The sequence below is a fragment of the Salvelinus alpinus genome, chromosome 7, assembly GCF_045679555.1.
Source record: "Salvelinus alpinus chromosome 7, SLU_Salpinus.1, whole genome shotgun sequence".
Lineage (NCBI taxonomy): Eukaryota > Metazoa > Chordata > Actinopteri > Salmoniformes > Salmonidae > Salvelinus > Salvelinus alpinus.
Window position 1 is genome coordinate 5,920,497 of NC_092092.1, and position 18,726 is coordinate 5,939,222.

The following is an 18,726-nucleotide window of genomic DNA, read 5'->3' on the forward strand; positions in this document are numbered from 1 at the left end:
TAGAGTACCGTTACAGAGTAATTATTTTTTTAGCAGAGTACCATTGTAGAGTACTGTTGTAGAGTACTTATATATATATATATATTCTAGTAGAGTACTATTGTAGAGTACTTTTGTATACTTTTTTGTAGAGTACTGCTGTAGAGTACTTATATGTATATATATATATATATATATATTTGTAGTAGCTCTATTGTAAAGTACTGTTATATATATCTTTTTAGTAGAGTACTATTGTAGAGTACTGTTGTAGAGTAGAGCAGGGGTTCCATACCATTCCAGCATTGGGGAACATCCTGCATGCACACGCCTCATCTATTTCTATGGGCACAAGCACTGTTCATGACCCCCCCCTGGGGCACCCCCCACAGTTTGGAAACCACTGGAGTAGAGTACCGTAGTAGAACCAAGTACTCCAATTGTACTCTAAATGTAAGATTTAAACTAAATGCTAAAGTTGTATTGGGAATAAAGAGGATATTGCCTTAGCTTACACTTCTGTCTTTGTACATTTTGAACTTCAAAACTCCCAATTAATTTGAAGTTCAGTCAGTTGGAAGTCAAAGGAGCAGAATCGTGTGCATGGTCAATCATCATTTATTTTATGCTAAAATGTACAGCATTTATAAGTGACTGCCAAAGGAGAAAAGTCATAAATACAAGACTGTCATTCTGTCCAATTGTTTGTGCACATAGCCAGGTCTCCCCCTGTGACTGTCCCTACCAGCCATTCTGTACAGGTACAAAGGCTACAAAAGAGCAATATGAACAAAAACACAACTACAAGTGGCTTTTTACATGCAATCTGTCAGCTTAGTTTGGTCTATTTACATCCTCTCTTCTCCTACACTTTGTAAAATATAAATCCAACATTTTATCAAGATAGAAAACAAATCTACAGATGGAATGAAAATGTAACTTTTTAAAGAAATTGTAAAATATCAACTTTGGACTAAATTTATATTTCTTTATTATTATTTTTTATGTCAACACTTTTCGACATTGGTACACCTCTGAAATTTAAAAACAAAATCAGAGTGAGGGGTGCAATATGCTTATTTATCTTGACAGAAGTCTTCTGCATTATAAAACAGAAAGCTGCCTCAAAGATATCTGTTACAAAAGACTTCAGAATTATACATACATGGTAATAAAACCTCTCGACCGTACAGAAGAACAGGATTAAAGAAGTTGACCTTTTTTTTTTTTTACATTATTATTAGAATTAACAAAATATAGTTTCATCTTTCTCCCCCGCTTTGTAAGCGAGGGAACCTAACAAAAGGCCAAAATGTCTTTAAAATGTCTTTAAAATGTCTGCTATTAAGCACAACACTTGTACAGTACTACTCAATGCACTGTTACTAATGGAGACCGAAGACCGATGCATGCTAATTGTCACTTTACAAAATAAGTACAATAATTTAAATATACAAAGGCATGAGTATAGTACAAACTAATTGTCAGCACTGTTAGACAGGTACACTGAACAGGTTCTAGGAATATCCAATAGTTGAAATCTGTTTGTAGCAGGCACATTAGATGGCTTCGTTTTGAGGCTGCTACATAACTACACTCACGCTCTCCCTCCCGGTGATGAAATCTCGCGCCCGTCTCCCCCCTGGCCCCCTGCCCTGCCTGCCCTACGGACTGATCAGGGAAACTAATACTAATTAAATAAATGTTCATCTCTATGACGTAAGGCTTCCCATCTGTTAGGAACAAAAATACTTTGACATATATAGATAGTAGCTTTTTGTAGAAAGTTTGCTTGTTGATCAAACTTGATGCATTCTTTCCAAGTGCTGGTTTTTAAGTAACTATTAACAAAATTACAACAAACAAACATTATCAACAACCAAAAAGGCCAAATGTGTGCATCAGGGACGAATAGTAATAATAATAATAATTAATAATGCACATTTGTGTGATTTAAACATCCAGTCAGATTGATTCAGTCTGTCGGTAGTTACCGTTTCGTTAACTGTTAGTTAACTGTTAGGTTAGTAACCGTGGGTTACCGTCTGATGAAAGGCCCTTTGAGTGTCTGCTTGGACATAGTTCCGGTGTTGGTCATGTATCCATGGTGACCGGCTGAAGAGAACCTCATGTTGCCGTGGGGCGGAGCCTGCATGGGCTGTTGGGGGTATGGTTGCGTTCCCATCATGCCCATCTGCATAGAGGCGTACTGGGACCCGGGCGACTGGTTCATGTAGGCCGCAGCCATCTGTTGACTCGACATCTGGCTGCCGGGGTAACCACCGTTGACGCGGTAGCCATTCATGGCGTGGTTGATGGCGGCGGCAGTGGGCATGTTCACAGCGTGGTTGTAGGAGGCTGGCATGATGTTGACCGTGCCCAAGTTCATGCCCCTGGGCATGGCAGCAAGTGTCCGGGACGAGGGAGCCTGCATGGTGACTGTCTGGGGGGCCCCGTGGGCATGGCTGTACATCTGCTGCTGGTGCTGCTGGTGGGCGGAGTGACCAGGGGCCGCTGACTTGGAGCGCATGGAGATGTGTGTGGGGCACTTGTGTCCCCCGGAGGCCATCTGAGCCTGTAGAGTCCTCTGGGAGGGGGTGATGTTGGGGATACCCATGGCGTTGCGTTGCAGCATCATCTGAGGGGAGCTAAGGGGGTGGGAGGATGGCGGAGGGGGGGTCATGGTGGCCTGTACTTGGACCTGGGAGGCCCCAGGGTGAGGAGTGGCCCCGTGGGGGCCATGGGGATGTGGGGACTGGGATAGAGACACCAGGCCAGAGTGCTGAGAGTGCGATGACAGGGAGGCACTGTTTGTAGTAAAGGATGTGATGGCGTGGGGGTGGGGGTGAGAGGTTGAGTGGGGGTGGGAGGTTGAGTGGGGGTGGGAGGTTGAGTGGAGGTGGGAGGTTGAGTGGGGGTGGGAGGTTGAGTGGGGGTGGGAGGTTGAGTGGAGGTGGGAGGTTGAGTGGAGGTGGGAGGTTGAGTGGGGGTGGGAGGTTGAGTGGAGGTGGGAGGTTGAGTGGGGGTGGGAGGTTGAGTGGAGGTGGGAGGTTGAGTGGGGGTGGGAGGTTGAGTGGGGGTGGGAGGTTGAGTGGGGGTGGTTGAAAGGCAGAGAATGAGGGTGGTCGATCAGGGTGTTGGTCAACTGTTGTAGTTTGGCCAGGCTGAAGGTGGCCGAGGGCTGGGAGTAATGACCGCTGCTATAGCCCTCCTGGTTTATCCTCTCGTAGAAGCTGCTCAGGTTGGAGCTGCCTGAATCTGGGCTGTCAGCTAGCTGCATGGGCACTGTGAAGTTGGTGGGAATGACACACTGTGCCATCGTCTGCTGCTGACAGTGGCTGTGCTGGCTGGTGCCGTGTTGAGTGTGAAGGGTGTGTTGACCGTGCTGGCTGAGCTGATTGTGTCGTACACTATGTAGCTGGCTGTGTGCAGGGTGTGTATGCGGGTGTGTGTATGGGTTGTGTTGCGTTAGCTGGCTGTGTTGATTGTGTGGCGCACCGTGAGGCAGACTGTGTGGAGTGATTGCATGCCTAGTATGGCCATGGGGATTGTGTGGGATTGTATGGCTGTGACTGTGTTGACTGTGACTGTGTTGACTGTGACTCGGTGGTCTCTCCACCACTCCCACACAGCCCTGTGGTGACTTGACGTTGCAGTGCTGCGGGGAGCTCAGGCTATTCTGCTGAATCATACCACAGCTGCCAGGGTTGACGCCCGCCATTTGCTGGCTAACGGCACAGCTGCTCTGCGCCAGGCCGCTAGGGGGGAGGGGGCCGTAGGAGCAGCTGTTCTGAGAGGGACCCCCGGCCCCACCGCAGATGCTGCCCCCCAGCGTGGAGTCATAGGAGCTGGGGTTCTCGTAGTTCTCTGTGGTGCTCTCGATGGAGCCCAGGTCACTGAAGCCACTGTCCACCACCTGCTGGGACGAGTGGTCTGACACTGACGGCACATCCATCATGGGGCTGGTTGCCATGTTGTGGAGGGAGGAGGGGACAGAGATGGAGGCGTGGTCTGGGCTGATCTGGGTGTAACCTCCACTACTCTCCAGGATGGACACAGCCGGACCGCTGCCTCCGCTACTCTCCAGGATGGACACAGCCGGACTGCTGACGGAGCGCACCGACTGGCTGGGGTGGGTGTGGGCCGAGGACAGGGGGCTGCTGTGGTCAGACTGGGGGCAGCCTTCGTCCAGCGAAGTTAGGGTGTGAGGGGGACTCTGGGGGGTCACGTGGTGGGTGTAAGTCTGCAGGCTCCGGCACGCCTCCTGGGTCTCTCTCTCCACACAGTCCTGGTGGAACACCGAGCTGACGCTATCTGTCTCTGGGTCGCGCTCCGTCTCCTGGGTGAGGCTCTGTACGGCCTGGGCCGTCTCCTGGGTGAGGCTCTGTACGGCCTGGGCCGTCTCCTGGGTGAGGCTCTGTACGGCCTGGGCCGTCTCCTGGGTGAGGCTCTGTACAGCCTGGGCCGTCTCCTGGTCCACGTCAGGCTCAGGGTACACCGGGGGATCCATCTCCTCTCTGTCTCTTAGTACGACAGTAGGACTCAGCGCTCCAAGCCTCTCTCTAGCGTTCGGTGTCTGCTGTGGCTGGTGAGGAGCCTCCTGACTGCTGCTCTCTGAGTCAACGGGGTGGTCAGAGTCTACTGCTGCTACTGCTGATGTTGTAGGTGCCTGTTCCTGGATATGTTTGCTTCTCTCTTCTCCGGTGTTGGCAGGCTGCTCCTCCTCGCACCTATAAGCCACAACTACAGACTCCTCCTCCTGACATCGTTCAGAATCCTCACGGTTCAGATGGAGAAAAGCCGGTGTGATGTAGGACTGGGCTTTAGGAGGCTCTTTACAGGGCCCTGGCTCCAGCTGCTGCACGTCTCCGTGTTTCTCTGGCTCTGCTGTCGACTCAATGTGACTCTCGTCTTCATCGTCCGCATCCAGGTGCGTGGCCTCATCCTCTACAGCTGATCGTTCAGTGCTGTGTTTCAGCTCTTTGGGTGGAGACAGAGAGGAGGATGGAGAGGCCCCGTGCTCCTTGTCCTGTGGGTCATCCTCTGGTGGCTCTGACACCTCGTGATTGTTGTCACGACTGGGGGAGCTGACGGGGGAGCAGACGGGGGAGCTAGCTCTAGAGGCTATAGGGGAGGCTACCAGAGAGCAGGCCATGGGAGAAGTCACAGGAGACACCCCAGGGGAGCGCTCTTCCTCCATGGAACTTTGGGGCTCTGAAGGCTCCAAGGCTATCTTCTTGTCCATCTCCTGACTGGCCAGGCCTCTGCGGGGCTCTGACCCTGCCTCCGTTACGGGAGAGGCCTGGTCCAGCTCCTCCTTGGGCTCTTCAGCCTGGATGTGGGGCTCCTCGGCCTCCAGCGGCGTCTCCGGGGGTGTGTACAGGTTCAGCTTGAATCCCATCTTTCTCTCCTTCTTCAGACGCCATTTTGGAGGCCCCCGTTTCACTCCTTTGGGCCAGCCCTTCTTGCGCTTTACTGCTCGAGGTATGCCCGGTTTCTTCACTAGCACACCGGCCCCTAGAATGTAGAAAGAGAAAACGTCATTAGTGATGAGAAAATTGGTGTTTTGTGAATTATGGTCACATTTTAAAATGTATACGGTCAGTATACATAGTGATAAAGCTTTAAAAACATGTGAAAGATGTAGTTACCTTCGTTCCAGTGATTGTCTCTGTACATGTTTTTCTCTAGCCGTGGACGACCTCTGCGTCTCTTTACTGGTTTCCTAAGCAGCTCCTCCTCCGTCTCTCCCACCCTGCAGGTCCTCTCCAACAGGGGCATGGGCCTCTCGTCCGACGAGTTGTCAAACGGTTCCTTCAGAACCTCCGTCGTCTCCGAGATGGTCTCAGTTGTCACACTGCTACTTCTCCCTCTCCTCTCCTGACCTCTCCTCTTGAGGACCAGAGCTCTCTCATCTCTCTGGAACACACAGATGTCAAATGTCAAACACAACCTTTCCTGGACAAAGATTCATCCTAGGAACGGACTAAAAAAATAACTTTCTGAGCACAACTCTCCAAGACAGGGAAGCAGATAAAATGTTCAACATAACTCATTCTGGAATGTACTAGCTACAGAGAGGGCGATACTAAAGACTCTGGTTAAATGTCTGAAGGGAGGACCTCATCCTAAACTCTTGTTCTGAATGCAATATGCTCCAACCACACGATGTGAGCCTCAACGCTTGAGCAACTCTTTCCCACAGATGAAGGCTGCCTGGTTCAGAGAACCACACATGAGACCGGCAGAGTTAACTCAGATCACAGGCCTCATTCTACATATCATCTCGTTTTCCAATAACTGAGTATCACAAGCATGGCAAGTTCCGTTGTAGTGATTAAACCCAGGGAAGAGTATGAAACCAATCCTGTAACCAATTCACGAGTTAACTGCAACAATCATTAGCAGGCAGCCTTATCTGGAGGACCATATTACTGCTGTGTGAAACAGAGAGGTTTCCTAACTTCTAGATCAGCGTTTCCCAAGCCTCGTCCTCAAGTACCCCTCAACAGCCCAACCCTGGTCCTCCAGTACCCCACTCGACAGCCCAACCCTGGTCCTCCAGTACCCCTCAACAGCCCAACCCTGGTCCTCAAGTACCCCTCGACAGACTAATCCTGGTCCTCCAGTACCTCCCAGCAGCTCAACCCTGGTCCTCCAGTACCCCTCAACAGATCAATCCTGGTCCTCCAGTACCCCCTCAACAGACCAACCCTGGTCCTCCAGTACCCCCCAACAGCCCAACCCTGGTCCTCAAGTACCCCTCAACAGATCAATCCTGGTCCTCCAGTACCCCCTCAACAGACCAACCCTGGTCCTCCAGTACCCCCCGACAGCCCAACCCTGGTCCCCCAGTACCCCCCGACAGCCCAACCCTGGTCCTCCAGTACCCCTCAACAACCCAATCCTGGTCCTCCAGTACCCCCCCCCCCCCCAACAGACCAATCCTGGTCCACCAGTACCCCTCAACAGACCAACCCTGGTCTTCCAGTACCCCCCGACAGCCCAACCCTGGTCCTCCAGTACCCCTCAACAACCCAACCCTGGTCCTCCAGTACCTCCCAGCAGCCCAACCCTGGTCCTCCAGTACCCCCTCAACAGCCCAATCCTGGTCCTCCAGTACCCCTCGACAGACCAACCCTGGTCCAGTACCCCTCAACAGACCAACCCTGGTCCTCCAGTACCCCTCAACAGCCCAACCCTGGTCCTCAAGTACCCCTAGACAGAACAACCCTGATCCTCAAGTACCCCCCGACAGTCCAACCCTGGTTCTCAAGTACCCCTCAAAAGCCCAACCCTGGTCCTCCAATACTCCCCCGACAGCCCAACCCTGGTCCTCCAGTACCCCCCCCCGACAGACCAACCCTGGTCCTCCAGTACCCCTCAACAGACCAACCCTGGTCCTCAAGTACCCCTCGACAGACCAACCCTGGTCCTCAAGTACCCCTCGACAGACCAACCCTGGTCCTCCAGTACCCCTCGACAGACCAACCCTGGTCCTCCAGTACCCCTCGACAGACCAACCCTGGTCCTCCAGTACCCCTCGACAGACCAACCCTGGTCCTCCAGTACCCCTCGACAGACCAACCCTGGTCCTCCAGTACCCCTCAACAGACCAACCCTGGTCCTCCAGTACCCCCCCCGACAGACCAACCCTGGTCTTCAAGTACCCCTCGACAGACCAACCCTGGTCCTCCAGTACTCCCCGCTAGACCAACCCAGGTTCTAAAGCAGGGTTGGGCTGTTGAGGGGTACTGGAGGACCAGGGTTGGTCTGTTGAGGGGTACTGGAGGACCAGAGTTGGGAAACACAATCTGGTGTAATATTATCTTCACCACAAGGGGGCAGTTGCCTATAGACAACACAGATGTTAAAACAACATTGGCGGTGTTTAAATTAGCCATGACCACTGACAGTAGAACAAGATTCAGTCTGTCTGCCATGACCACTGACAGTAGAACAAGATTCAGTCTGTCTGCCATGACCACTGACAATAGAACAAGGTTCAGTCTGTCTGCCTTAGACTTGACCACTGACAATAGAACAGTGGTGTAAAGTACTTAAGTAGTACTTTAAAGTATTTTTACTAAAGTAGTATTTATAAATAAGTTTTCCCTGACACCCATAAATGTGAAATGCTTAGCACGGCGGATTAAAAATAAAAATTCAGGCACTTAAAGAGAAAATCCCTGGTCATCCCTACTGCATCTGATCTGGCAGACACAAATGATTTGTTTGTAAATTATGTCTGAGTGTTGGAGTGTACCACTGGCTATCAGTACATTTAAAAAACAAGAAAATTGTGCCGTCTGGTTTGCTTAATATAAGGAATTTGACATGATTTATACTTTTACTTTTGATACTTAAGTATATTTAAAACCAAATACATATAGACTTTCTCAAGTAGTATTTTACTGGGTGACTTTCACTTTTACTTGAGTCATTTTCTATTTAGGTATCTTTACTTTTACTCAAGTATGACAATTGGGTACTTTTTCCATCACTGACAATAGAACAAGGTTCAGTCTGTATGAATGCTAGACAACAGTCTCCACAGCACCAGAGAAATCTGGTTATCACCTGTTTATCTGCTGTACTGTCAGGCCCAAAAAGAGGCTCAACATTTCACTGCAGTCAAGAGGATTCACCACATCCCTCTCTCTTAGTATGTTAAGATGTGTTGTCTACAAACTAAGTCACAATATATAATGATTGAAAAACAAATCTAATTTATGAAACTATTGCATAACATTCTATTTATTTCCTTTGTTTTCCCATCCCTATGTAAAGACTACAATTAGCCAATCCTACGGGACAACAGCAGTCACCTGACCCTGCAAACAAATAACACATTTCTAGTGGTCACCTTTCTCTTGTCTCCAAGTACGGCGTGGGCCTTCGCTAGGATGGGTAGCGACCAATCAAAACCATCCTCATCGTCCTCACTGCACTCGTCAGAGACGTGCAAGCCTTGTTCTCCGGCGGTGGGGCGACGCTGGTAGGTTCTGCAGGGCTTCTTACTGTAGACCTTAGTGGGAGGACGAGGGTGAGTCATCAGGTGGACCACCTCTCTCTCCTCCTTCTCCCAACAACTAGCCTGCTCCTTAAGTCGCTCAGCCTGAAATTAACACCCAGATCAACAGACATTATGACCATGTCGGAGAAACACACTGGCAGGCAGACTCAACATCCTCATCCGTAGGCTAATGGGGAAATAAACAGACACGCGTACCTAAGTCTGTCCGCCTTAGACTTGACCACTGACAATAGAACAAGTCTGTCCGCCTTAGACTTGACCACTGACAATAGAACAAGTCTGTCCGCCTTAGACTTGATCACTGACAATAGAACAAGTCTGTCCGCCTTAGACTTGACCACTGACAATAGAACAAGTCTGTCCGCCTTAGACTTGACCACTGACAATAGAACAAGTCTGTCCGCCTTAGACTTGACCACTGACAATAGAACAAGTCTGTCCGCCTTAGACTTGACCACTGACAATAGAACAAGTCTGTCCGCCTTAGACTTGATCACTGACAATAGAACAAGGTTCAGTCTGTCTACCTGACTGTTGCACAACAGTCTCCACAGCACATGATCTGTTGATTATTTGACACACACACACACACACACACACACACACACACACACACACACACACACACACACACACACACACACACACACACACACACACACACACACACACACACACACACACACACACACACACACACACACACACACACACACACACACACACACACACCCTACTACTAGTTACTTTCACCTTATCTCTGCCTATACATGTCCTTTCTATGACACAGACTGATCAGGTGAATCCAGGTTAAAGATATGATCGCTTATTGATGTCACTTGTTAAATCCACTACAATCAGTGTAGATAAAGGGGTGGAGACAGGTTAAAGAAGGATATTTAAACCTTGAGATAATTGAAACATGGATTGTGTATTTGTGCCATTCAGAGGGTGATTTTTGTGCCTTTGATCGAGGTACGGTAGTAGGTGCCAGATGCACCTGTTTGAGTGTGTCAGGAACTGCAACGCTGCTGGGTTTTTGATGCTCAACAGTTTCCCATGTGTATCAAGAATGGTCCACCACCCAAAGGACATTCAACCAACTTGACACAACTGTGGGAAGCATTGGAGTAAAATGGGCCAGCATCCCTGTGGAACGCTTTCGACAGTTTGTAGTCCATGCCCTGACAAATTGAGGCTGTTCTGAGGACAAAAGGGGTTGCAACTCAATATTAGGAAGGTGTTTGCGAATGTTTTGTACACTCAGTGTTTAGCTTCCCCTCTAATTTCTGATATTTTTTTATTTGAATTGTATTATTAGGTATAATTTGATATTGAACGCTGCATTGTTGGGCAGGGCTTTTGCACGTTAAGCATTTCACTATACTGGTACGTGTGGCAAACAAACACAATCTGAATTAACATCATGACATTTCAATCACCATGATGATAACGAGACTAGACTGCCTCTTCTTGTTGATTGGATGTGTGCGTGCGTGCGTGCGTGTGCGTGTGTCAAAGCAGAGGAAGAAACTGCTGTTAAGCAACCATGGAGAGATTGCATTTCATGGAATATTTAGTACTATTAATTATGTAGTGAACTGATTTGGGGCAATTGTGCACCACATTACATTTCTAGTGACAGTGAACAGGCTTTGCCCATTAATGTCCTTGGTTTGAACTCTGAAAGCTAACCAAACAATACATTTAACAGACTGTAAGAGGGTGGGGGGGTGTAGAATGATCACACAGCCTCAGCTGAAGACACTGACTAAGCCTATAGAACTACAGCAGAGGTACTGGGTGTGCAGGGTTTTGTACCAGCCCAGCACAAACACACCTGATTTACCTAATCATGATCTAGACTTGACCAGACTGAAGACCATGATTTGTTTATTATTTGACTCGGGTTTTAGTGATGAGCTGAAACAACAAAAACACTGCATACCCATTAGCTCTCGAGGAGGAAAGTGGAATAACTGTGTGTCTTTACGAGACTTACATCCATCTCAGCCTCTCTCTCCTCCTCAGACAGGACAGAGTTGAGGGCCACAGCGGGGGTCCAGTGCAGGGCGTCAGGGTCGACCTGGTTCAGCCTGGGGCTGGCTCGCAGCTTCTCCATGTGTCTCTGGATCAATCGCTCTCTTCGGATCACCACAAACCTAGAGTAATAAATCAACAAGATCAAATCAATCAATCGATACTGATTCACTACATCAGGGATGTCCAACCCTCTTCCTGGAGAGCTATGGTCCTGTGGGTTTTCAGTCCAACCCTCTTTCTGGAGATCTACCGTCCTGTAGGTTTTCAGTCCAACCCTCTTCCTGGAGAGCTATGGTCCTGTGGATTTTCAGTCCAACCCTCTTCCAATAACACAGGAGGATAGCATTTTATATCATACCCCCAAGACATGCTAACCTCTCACCATTACCAATAACACAGGAGGATAGCATTTTATATCATACCCCCAAGACATGCTAACCTCTCACCATTACCAATAACACAGGAGGATAGCATTTTATATCATACCCCCAAGACATGCTAACCTCTCACCATTACCAATAACACAGGAGGATAGCATTTTATATCATACCCCCAAGACATGCTAACCTCTCACCATTACCAATAACACAGGAGGATAGCATTTTATATCATACCCCCAAGACATGCTAACCTCTCACCATTACCAATAACACAGGAGGATAGCATTTTATATCATACCCCCAAGACATGCTAACCTCTCACCATTACCAATAACACAGGAGGATAGCATTTTATATCATACCCCCAAGACATGCTAACCTCTCACCATTACAATAACAGGGGAGGTTAGCATATTATATCATACCCCCAAGACATGCTAACCTCTCACCATTACAATAACAGGGGAGGTTAGCATTTTATATCACACCCCCAAGACATGCTAACCTCTCACCATTACCAATAACACAGGATAGCATTTTATATCATACCCCCAAGACATGCTAACCTCTCACCATTACCAATAACACAGGAGGATAGCATTTTATATCACACCCCCAAGACATGCTAACCTCTCACCATTACCAATAACACAGGAGGATAGCATTTTATATCATACCCCCAAGACATGCTAACCTCTCACCATTACCAATAACACAGGAGGATAGCATTTTATATCACACCCCCAAGACATGCTAACCTCTCACCATTACCAATAACACAGGAGGATAGCATTTTATATCACACCCCCAAGACATGCTAACCTCTCACCATTACCAATAACACAGGAGGATAGCATTTTATATCACACCCCCAAGACATGCTAACCTCTCACCATTACCAATAACACAGGAGGATAGCATTTTATATCACACCCCCAAGACATGCTAACCTCTCACCATTACCAATAACACAGGAGGATAGCATTTTATATCATACCCCCAAGACATGCTAACCTCTCACCATTACCAATAACACAGGAGGATAGCATTTTATATCATACCCCCAAGACATGCTAACCTCTCACCATTACCAATAACACAGGAGGATAGCATTTTATATCATACCCCCAAGACATGCTAACCTCTCACCATTACCAATAACACAGGAGGATAGCATTTTATATCATACCCCCAAGACATGCTAACCTCTCACCATTACCAATAACACAGGAGGATAGCATTTTTCTGGGGGGAAGATATTTGTGCATCTTTAACTTACTCAAAATTATTCATGATTCATTCAGGATTATCCGTAATCATGGCAGCATCCACATTAAGTAAAAGTGTTTAGAAATATATTATATTCTTATTTACAATAAAAGTGATTCCAAAATGACACAATACATTATTTACCCTTCATTTCTATTGGGCACAAAATAATCTGGAACATAACCAAAACACACAGCAAATTTGTAGAGTCACAAGCTCTGATGTAATCATTGTGTGCTATGAATATGTGTCACGTTCCTGACCTGTTTTCTGTTAGTTTTTGTATGTGTTAGTTGATCAGGACGTGAGTTTGGGTGGGCAGTCTATGTTTTCTGTTTCTATGTTGGTTAATGGGTACCTGATATGGTTCTCAATTAGAGGCAGGTGGTTGTCATCTCCTCTGATTGAGAACCATATTAAGGTAGGTGTTGTCACATTGGGTGTTGTGGGTGGTTGTCTTCCGTGTCTGTGTTTGTTTGCACCATACGGGACTGTTTCGTTCGTTCATCGTTTTATCAAATCAAATCAATTTTATTTTATATAGCCCTTCGTACATCAGCTAATATCTCGAAGTGCTGTACAGACACCCAGCCTAAAACCCCAAACAGCTAGTAATGCAGGTAGTCATTTATGTAGTCATTTTTCCTGTTCGTGCGTTCTTCGTGTTATATGTAAGTTCGTATGTTCAGGTTTGTCTACATTCGTTTTGTTGTTTTGTAAGTATTCAAGTGAAGTTCGTGTTTTTCGTCTACACTTAAATAAATTCATTATGTCTAAATACAATGCTGCAGTTTGGTTCAATCCCTGCTCCTCCTCTTCGGATGAAGAGGAGGAGGAACGCCGTTACAATATGAGACCAAATACTACACTTTTGACTACTTTAATACACATATACTGTACCCTCAAAAAGTATTCAAACCCCTTGACTTTTTCCATGTTTTGTTGTGTTACAAAGTGTGTAGATCATTTTTGTCAACGATCTAAACACAACTCTGTCAAAGTAGAAGAAAAATTTGAACATTTCTGAAAAAAACCCAGCATAAATTCAAACAGTAATGTACAGTATCTTGATTCGATAAGTATTCAACTGCCTGAATCAATACATGTCAGATTCACCTTTGGCAGCGATTAAAGCTGTGAGTCCTGGGTAAATCTCAAAGAAATTTACACACCTGGATTGTGCAATATTCGCCCATTGTTCTTTTTAAAATTCTTAAAGTTCTGTCAAATTGATTGTTAATCATTGCTAGACAACCATTTACAGGTCTTTCCATAGATTTTCATTCAGATTTAAATTCAAAACTGTAACTCGGCCACTCAGGAACATTCACTGTCTTCTTAGTAAGCAACTCTAGTGCGGATTTGGCCGTGTGTTTTAGGTTATTGTCCTGCTGAAAGGTGGATTCATCTACCAGTGTCTGGTGGAAAGCAGATAACCAGGTTTCCCTCTAGGATTTTGCCTGTGCTTAGTTCCATTCAGTTTATTTTTTTATCCTGAAAAACTTCCCAGTCCTTAACAATTACAAGCATACCCATAACATGCCACCACCATGCTTGAAAATATGGAGAGTGGTACTCAGTAATGTGTGGTATTGGATTTGCCCCAAACATAACACTTTGTATTCAGGACAAAAAGTTAATTGCTTTGTCACATTTGTTGCAGTATTACTTTATTGCCTTGTGGCCAACAGGATGCATGTTTTGGAATATATTTATTCTGTACAGGCTTCCTTCTTTTCACTCTGTCATTTAGGTTAGTATTGTGGAGTAACTAAAATGTTGTTGATCCATCCTCAGTTTCTCTTATCACAGCCATTAAATTCTGCAACTGTTTTAAAGTCACCTTCGGCCTCATTGTGAAATCCCAGAGTGATTTCCTTCCTCTCCGTCAACTGAGTTAGGAAGTATCTTTGTATTGTAATTAATAACTTCACCATGCTCAAAGGGATGTTCAATGTCTGCTTTTTAAAAAATATATATACCCATCTACCAACAGCTGCCCTTCTTTGTGAGGTACTGGAATACTTCCCTGGTCTTTGTGGTTGAATATGTGTTTGAAATCCAGTGATTGACTGAGGGACCTTACAGATCATTGTATGTGTGAGGTTCAGAGATGAGGTAGTCATTCAAAAATCATGTCGAACACTATTATTGCACACAGAGTGAGTCCATGAAACTTATGTGACTTGTTAAGCCCAATTTTTACTCCTGAACGTAATTTGGTCTTGTCATAAAAAAAAGGGGGTTGAATACTTATTGAGACATTTTCAAAAAACATAATTCCACTTTGGGTCATTGTGTGTGACAAAAATTCCACTTTGGGTCATTGTGTGTGACAAAACAAATCTCAATTGAATCCATTTGAAATGCAGGCTGTAACAACATCATGTGTTAAATGTAAAGGGGTATGAACACTTTCTGAGGCACTAAGTGAATTTATCCCAATACTTTTGGTCCCTTAAAATGGGGGATGACTATGTACCCTCAGAAATAGCCTCAAATTAAAGCTGAGAGTTTGCACTTTAACCTCATCACCACTGTATCATTTCAAATCCAAAGTGCTGGTGTACAGAGCACAAACCAACAAAAAAAATGGTTACTGTCCCAATACTTTTGGAGCTCACTGCACTGCCCATAATGTCTATACACACACCATCATATACATATATTTATATCCCGGACTCTGACATTGCACGTTCTAATATTTCTATATTCCTTTCTATATTTATTTTTGATTTTGCGTGTATTGTTGTATATCGTTAGATATTACTGTACTGTTGGAACACAAGCAATTCACTACACCTGCAATAACATCTGTTAAATATGTGTACGCGACCAATAACATTTTATTTTATTTGATCCTATGTCAGCGCAGAAACGTGGTAATTAACTACAATGACCATAATCCATTGGGCCAGTTTCTGTTCCGGCTCGGAACAGAGACGGGTCAGAGAGAAAAAGCGAGGTTTCACTCTCCTCAAAATCTGTCAAAAATAAGACCAATGCGTTTCTATGGGCTTATATTGGACCTGACAGACAATGGAATATTTTCTATGTTTTGGCAATTGAATATTCACTATTTTTGGCTTCGGAATTCCCATGAACCCCCTAAGGTCTATGTCCGCGCCACTGCGGAAATCGAATTGGCATAATATAAACATCTGTATCAAAAAATGTTCTGTTATAGTCTCCACCCGGCACAGCCAGAAGAGGACTGGCCACCCCTCATAGCCTGGTTCCTCTCTAGGTTTCTTCCTAGGTTTTGGCCTTTCTAGGGAGTTTTTCCTAGCCACCGTGCTTCTACACCTGCATTGCTTGCTGTTTGGGGTTTTAGGCTGGGTTTCTGTACAGCACTTCGAGATATTAGCTGATGTACGAAGGGCTATATAAAATAAACTTGATTTGATTTGAAAATCAGTCAGTTTAAGTTGAAGGTATGTCTGTTTTTTAGCCTTGGATGCATCTCAATCCACCACATCCACATATGTCGCACTTTTGAAAGGTGACAAAGTTAGAGCGGTGTTTGTCAGACCATTGAGACAACCCGAAAAATTGGTCTTCTCACAAAATCGTCTATAGCGTCCGAACGGTTTGGTCGACACAGACAGACACAGACCAAATGTGTGAGTTAAGACTGACCTGCCGTCCTGTCTGTCAATCATGCGGAGGTTGTGGAGAGTAGAAGTAATGTCATGTGGACACATCCCGGTGGCCTTGCTTATTCCTTTAATGCTGATGTGTTTATCTGGCTGCTTATAGAGGTACTCCACCATGACACTTTTCCAATATGCCAGGTAGGATAAGCGACCCAGATCTGACAGAGGTTTCTCTGGGGAGCCAGCTTGTCCTTCCTGCCTCGAGAGAAGGTAACCTGAAACAGACACATTCAAACAAAACAAAATGGTGTGAGAGGATGAAGACATAACATGGAAAAGACACAGTAAGCTTACCTAAAATGACCTATTATAACAAAACAACAATTTTGTGAGAAGGTAGGTAACCTAAAAAGACACATTCAAATGATGTGTGGGGCCCTCTGGCCCCTACTCACAGAGGTTTCTTCTCTCTTCAACTGTTGTCCTTACCTCGATGTCGAGCTCCCCATCTCTCCTTGCCCTAGTTCTACAGTGACTAGCCTAACTGATCAGGAACTGAGACTCGACTGTTGTCCTTACCTCAATGTCGAGCTCCCCATCTCTCCTTGCCCTAGTTCTACAGTGACTAGCCTAACTGATCAGGAACTGAGACTCGACTGTTGTCCTTACCTCAATGTCGAGCTCCCCATCTCTCCTTGCCCTAGTTCTACAGTGACTAGCCTAACTGATCAGGAACTGAGACTCGACTGTTGCTCTTTACCTCGATGTCGAGCTCCCCATCTCTCCTTGCCCTAGTTCTACAGTGACTAGCCTAACTGATCAGGAACTGAGACTTGACTGTTGTCCTTACCTCGATGTCGAGCTCCCCATCTCTCCTTGCCCTAGTTCTACAGTGACTAGCCTAACTGATCAGGAACTGAGACTCGACTGTTGTCCTTACCTCGATGTCGAGCTCCCCATCTCTCCTTGCCCTAGTTCTACAGTGACTAGCCTAACTGATCAGGAACTGAGACTTGACTGTTGTCCTTACCTCGATGTCGAGCTCCCCATCTCTCCTTGCCCTAGTTCTACAGTGACTAGCCTAACTGATCAGGAACTGAGACTTGACTGTTGTCCTTACCTCGATGTCGAGCTCCCCATCTCTCCTTGCCCTAGTTCTACAGTGACTAGCCTAACTGATCAGGAACTGAGACTCGACTGTTGCTCTTTACCTACTTCCTTAGAAATATAATAATGACAGTGGACAGACGGACACTTTCTGTAATTCCCCTTGTCACTGCAATAATACACATACGCTCCATCATCCTAACCAACAACAAGTTATTCCTACTAATATGCTGATTATGTAAGGGATAATCAAGGAGGAGCTATGCGTTCTATGGAACATAATGAACTACGTGGACCTTCCACAGAGTTGCATTATTTTCCAGAGAACACATAGAGCCCCGAGTTGATAATCCCTTCCATAGTGTAACGACCCAGGGTTTATAAGCGTGGATATCGACTCTGCCGCTCGAGCATGCTTTTGCGGCACAGTCGATAGCGCGCCGGAACTTCAGGCTAGAAGGTCGAGTGTTCGAGACCTGCTCCCTGCCGGTTTCATTACGATACCACGGCTATAATTTAACACATTTGCTGGTAGAAATGTGTTCAACATCCCCTGAAGTAGCCAGCTAGCAAGTTTTACTAGATAGCTCCAGTAGTTGCCATGGTAACCAAATACACATACTTGCTAGTTTAGCTAACCAATAAGAGAGCCTCACTCTAGGAGCTCCGATGTATAATGACAAACGCCACGGGTCAGTGTGCTTAATGTAATGGCACTTACAAATGCAGATCCTTCAAACACCGTCAAACAAGGAAACAAATCCCAATCAAAGGTGTTATCACATGCTTTACTAAGGCAGTTATTTATCTTATATACTTGTCCTTGTGGTAAAACAAAATGTGGGTAAAATGAAGCGCAAACTAAAAGTAAGAATCTTGGAGCATCGTAGCACAATTAGGTGCAAAAACACGACCAGTTGCGGCCCACTTTTTAGAAGTGAACCACTATTTCGTCCCTTCGTTATATCGCATCGAACATGTCACCCTCCCTAGGAAAGGGGGTGACCTCGACAAAAAACGAGAGGCTGCCTGGATCTTACATTTTTCTTGAATTTGGTAGCTCATGTTGACCAGTAGTGTGTGCCACAGAAAGTATTTGACTCTAGCCACAAAATTAAGGAAATTAGAGGGGGGTGGAGGGGGGTTCGGCAAGGCTATTTTCTTGCTTGCCGAAATTCCTCCCCCGCCCTTCTATTTTGTGACTGCAAGGCCTGGCACACTTCTGAATCATTTTTGCTGACCTATGATGCCCTCTGATGTGTGCCACAGGAAGTATTCGACTCTAGTCACAAAAGGAAGTGGTTATTTCAGGGTC

The 18,726-nt window shown here is 46.0% G+C and overlaps 1 protein-coding gene across 11 annotated transcripts in view; it reads right to left on the reverse strand.

Moving 5' to 3' along the window:
* Window positions 1–581: 581 nt before the first annotated feature.
* The window catches only part of LOC139580358 (histone acetyltransferase KAT6B-like), a 92,743-nt gene continuing 74,598 nt past the window's right edge, over window positions 582–18,726 (reverse strand). For 10 of the 11 annotated variants that reach the window (XM_071408960.1, XM_071408959.1, XM_071408962.1 and 7 more), the window contains exons 13-17: window positions 16,348–16,579; window positions 11,019–11,178; window positions 8,846–9,097; window positions 5,631–5,898; window positions 582–5,496 (exon numbers count right to left, since the gene is read on the reverse strand). In XM_071408960.1, the coding sequence (XP_071265061.1) occupies window positions 2,018–5,496; window positions 5,631–5,898; window positions 8,846–9,097; window positions 11,019–11,178; window positions 16,348–16,579 (4,391 nt within the window). In that variant the 3' untranslated portion in view covers window positions 582–2,017. The remainder of the gene's footprint in view (window positions 5,497–5,630; window positions 5,899–8,845; window positions 9,098–11,018; window positions 11,179–16,347; window positions 16,580–18,726) is intronic. The other variant, XM_071408966.1, reaches the window with a different exon arrangement.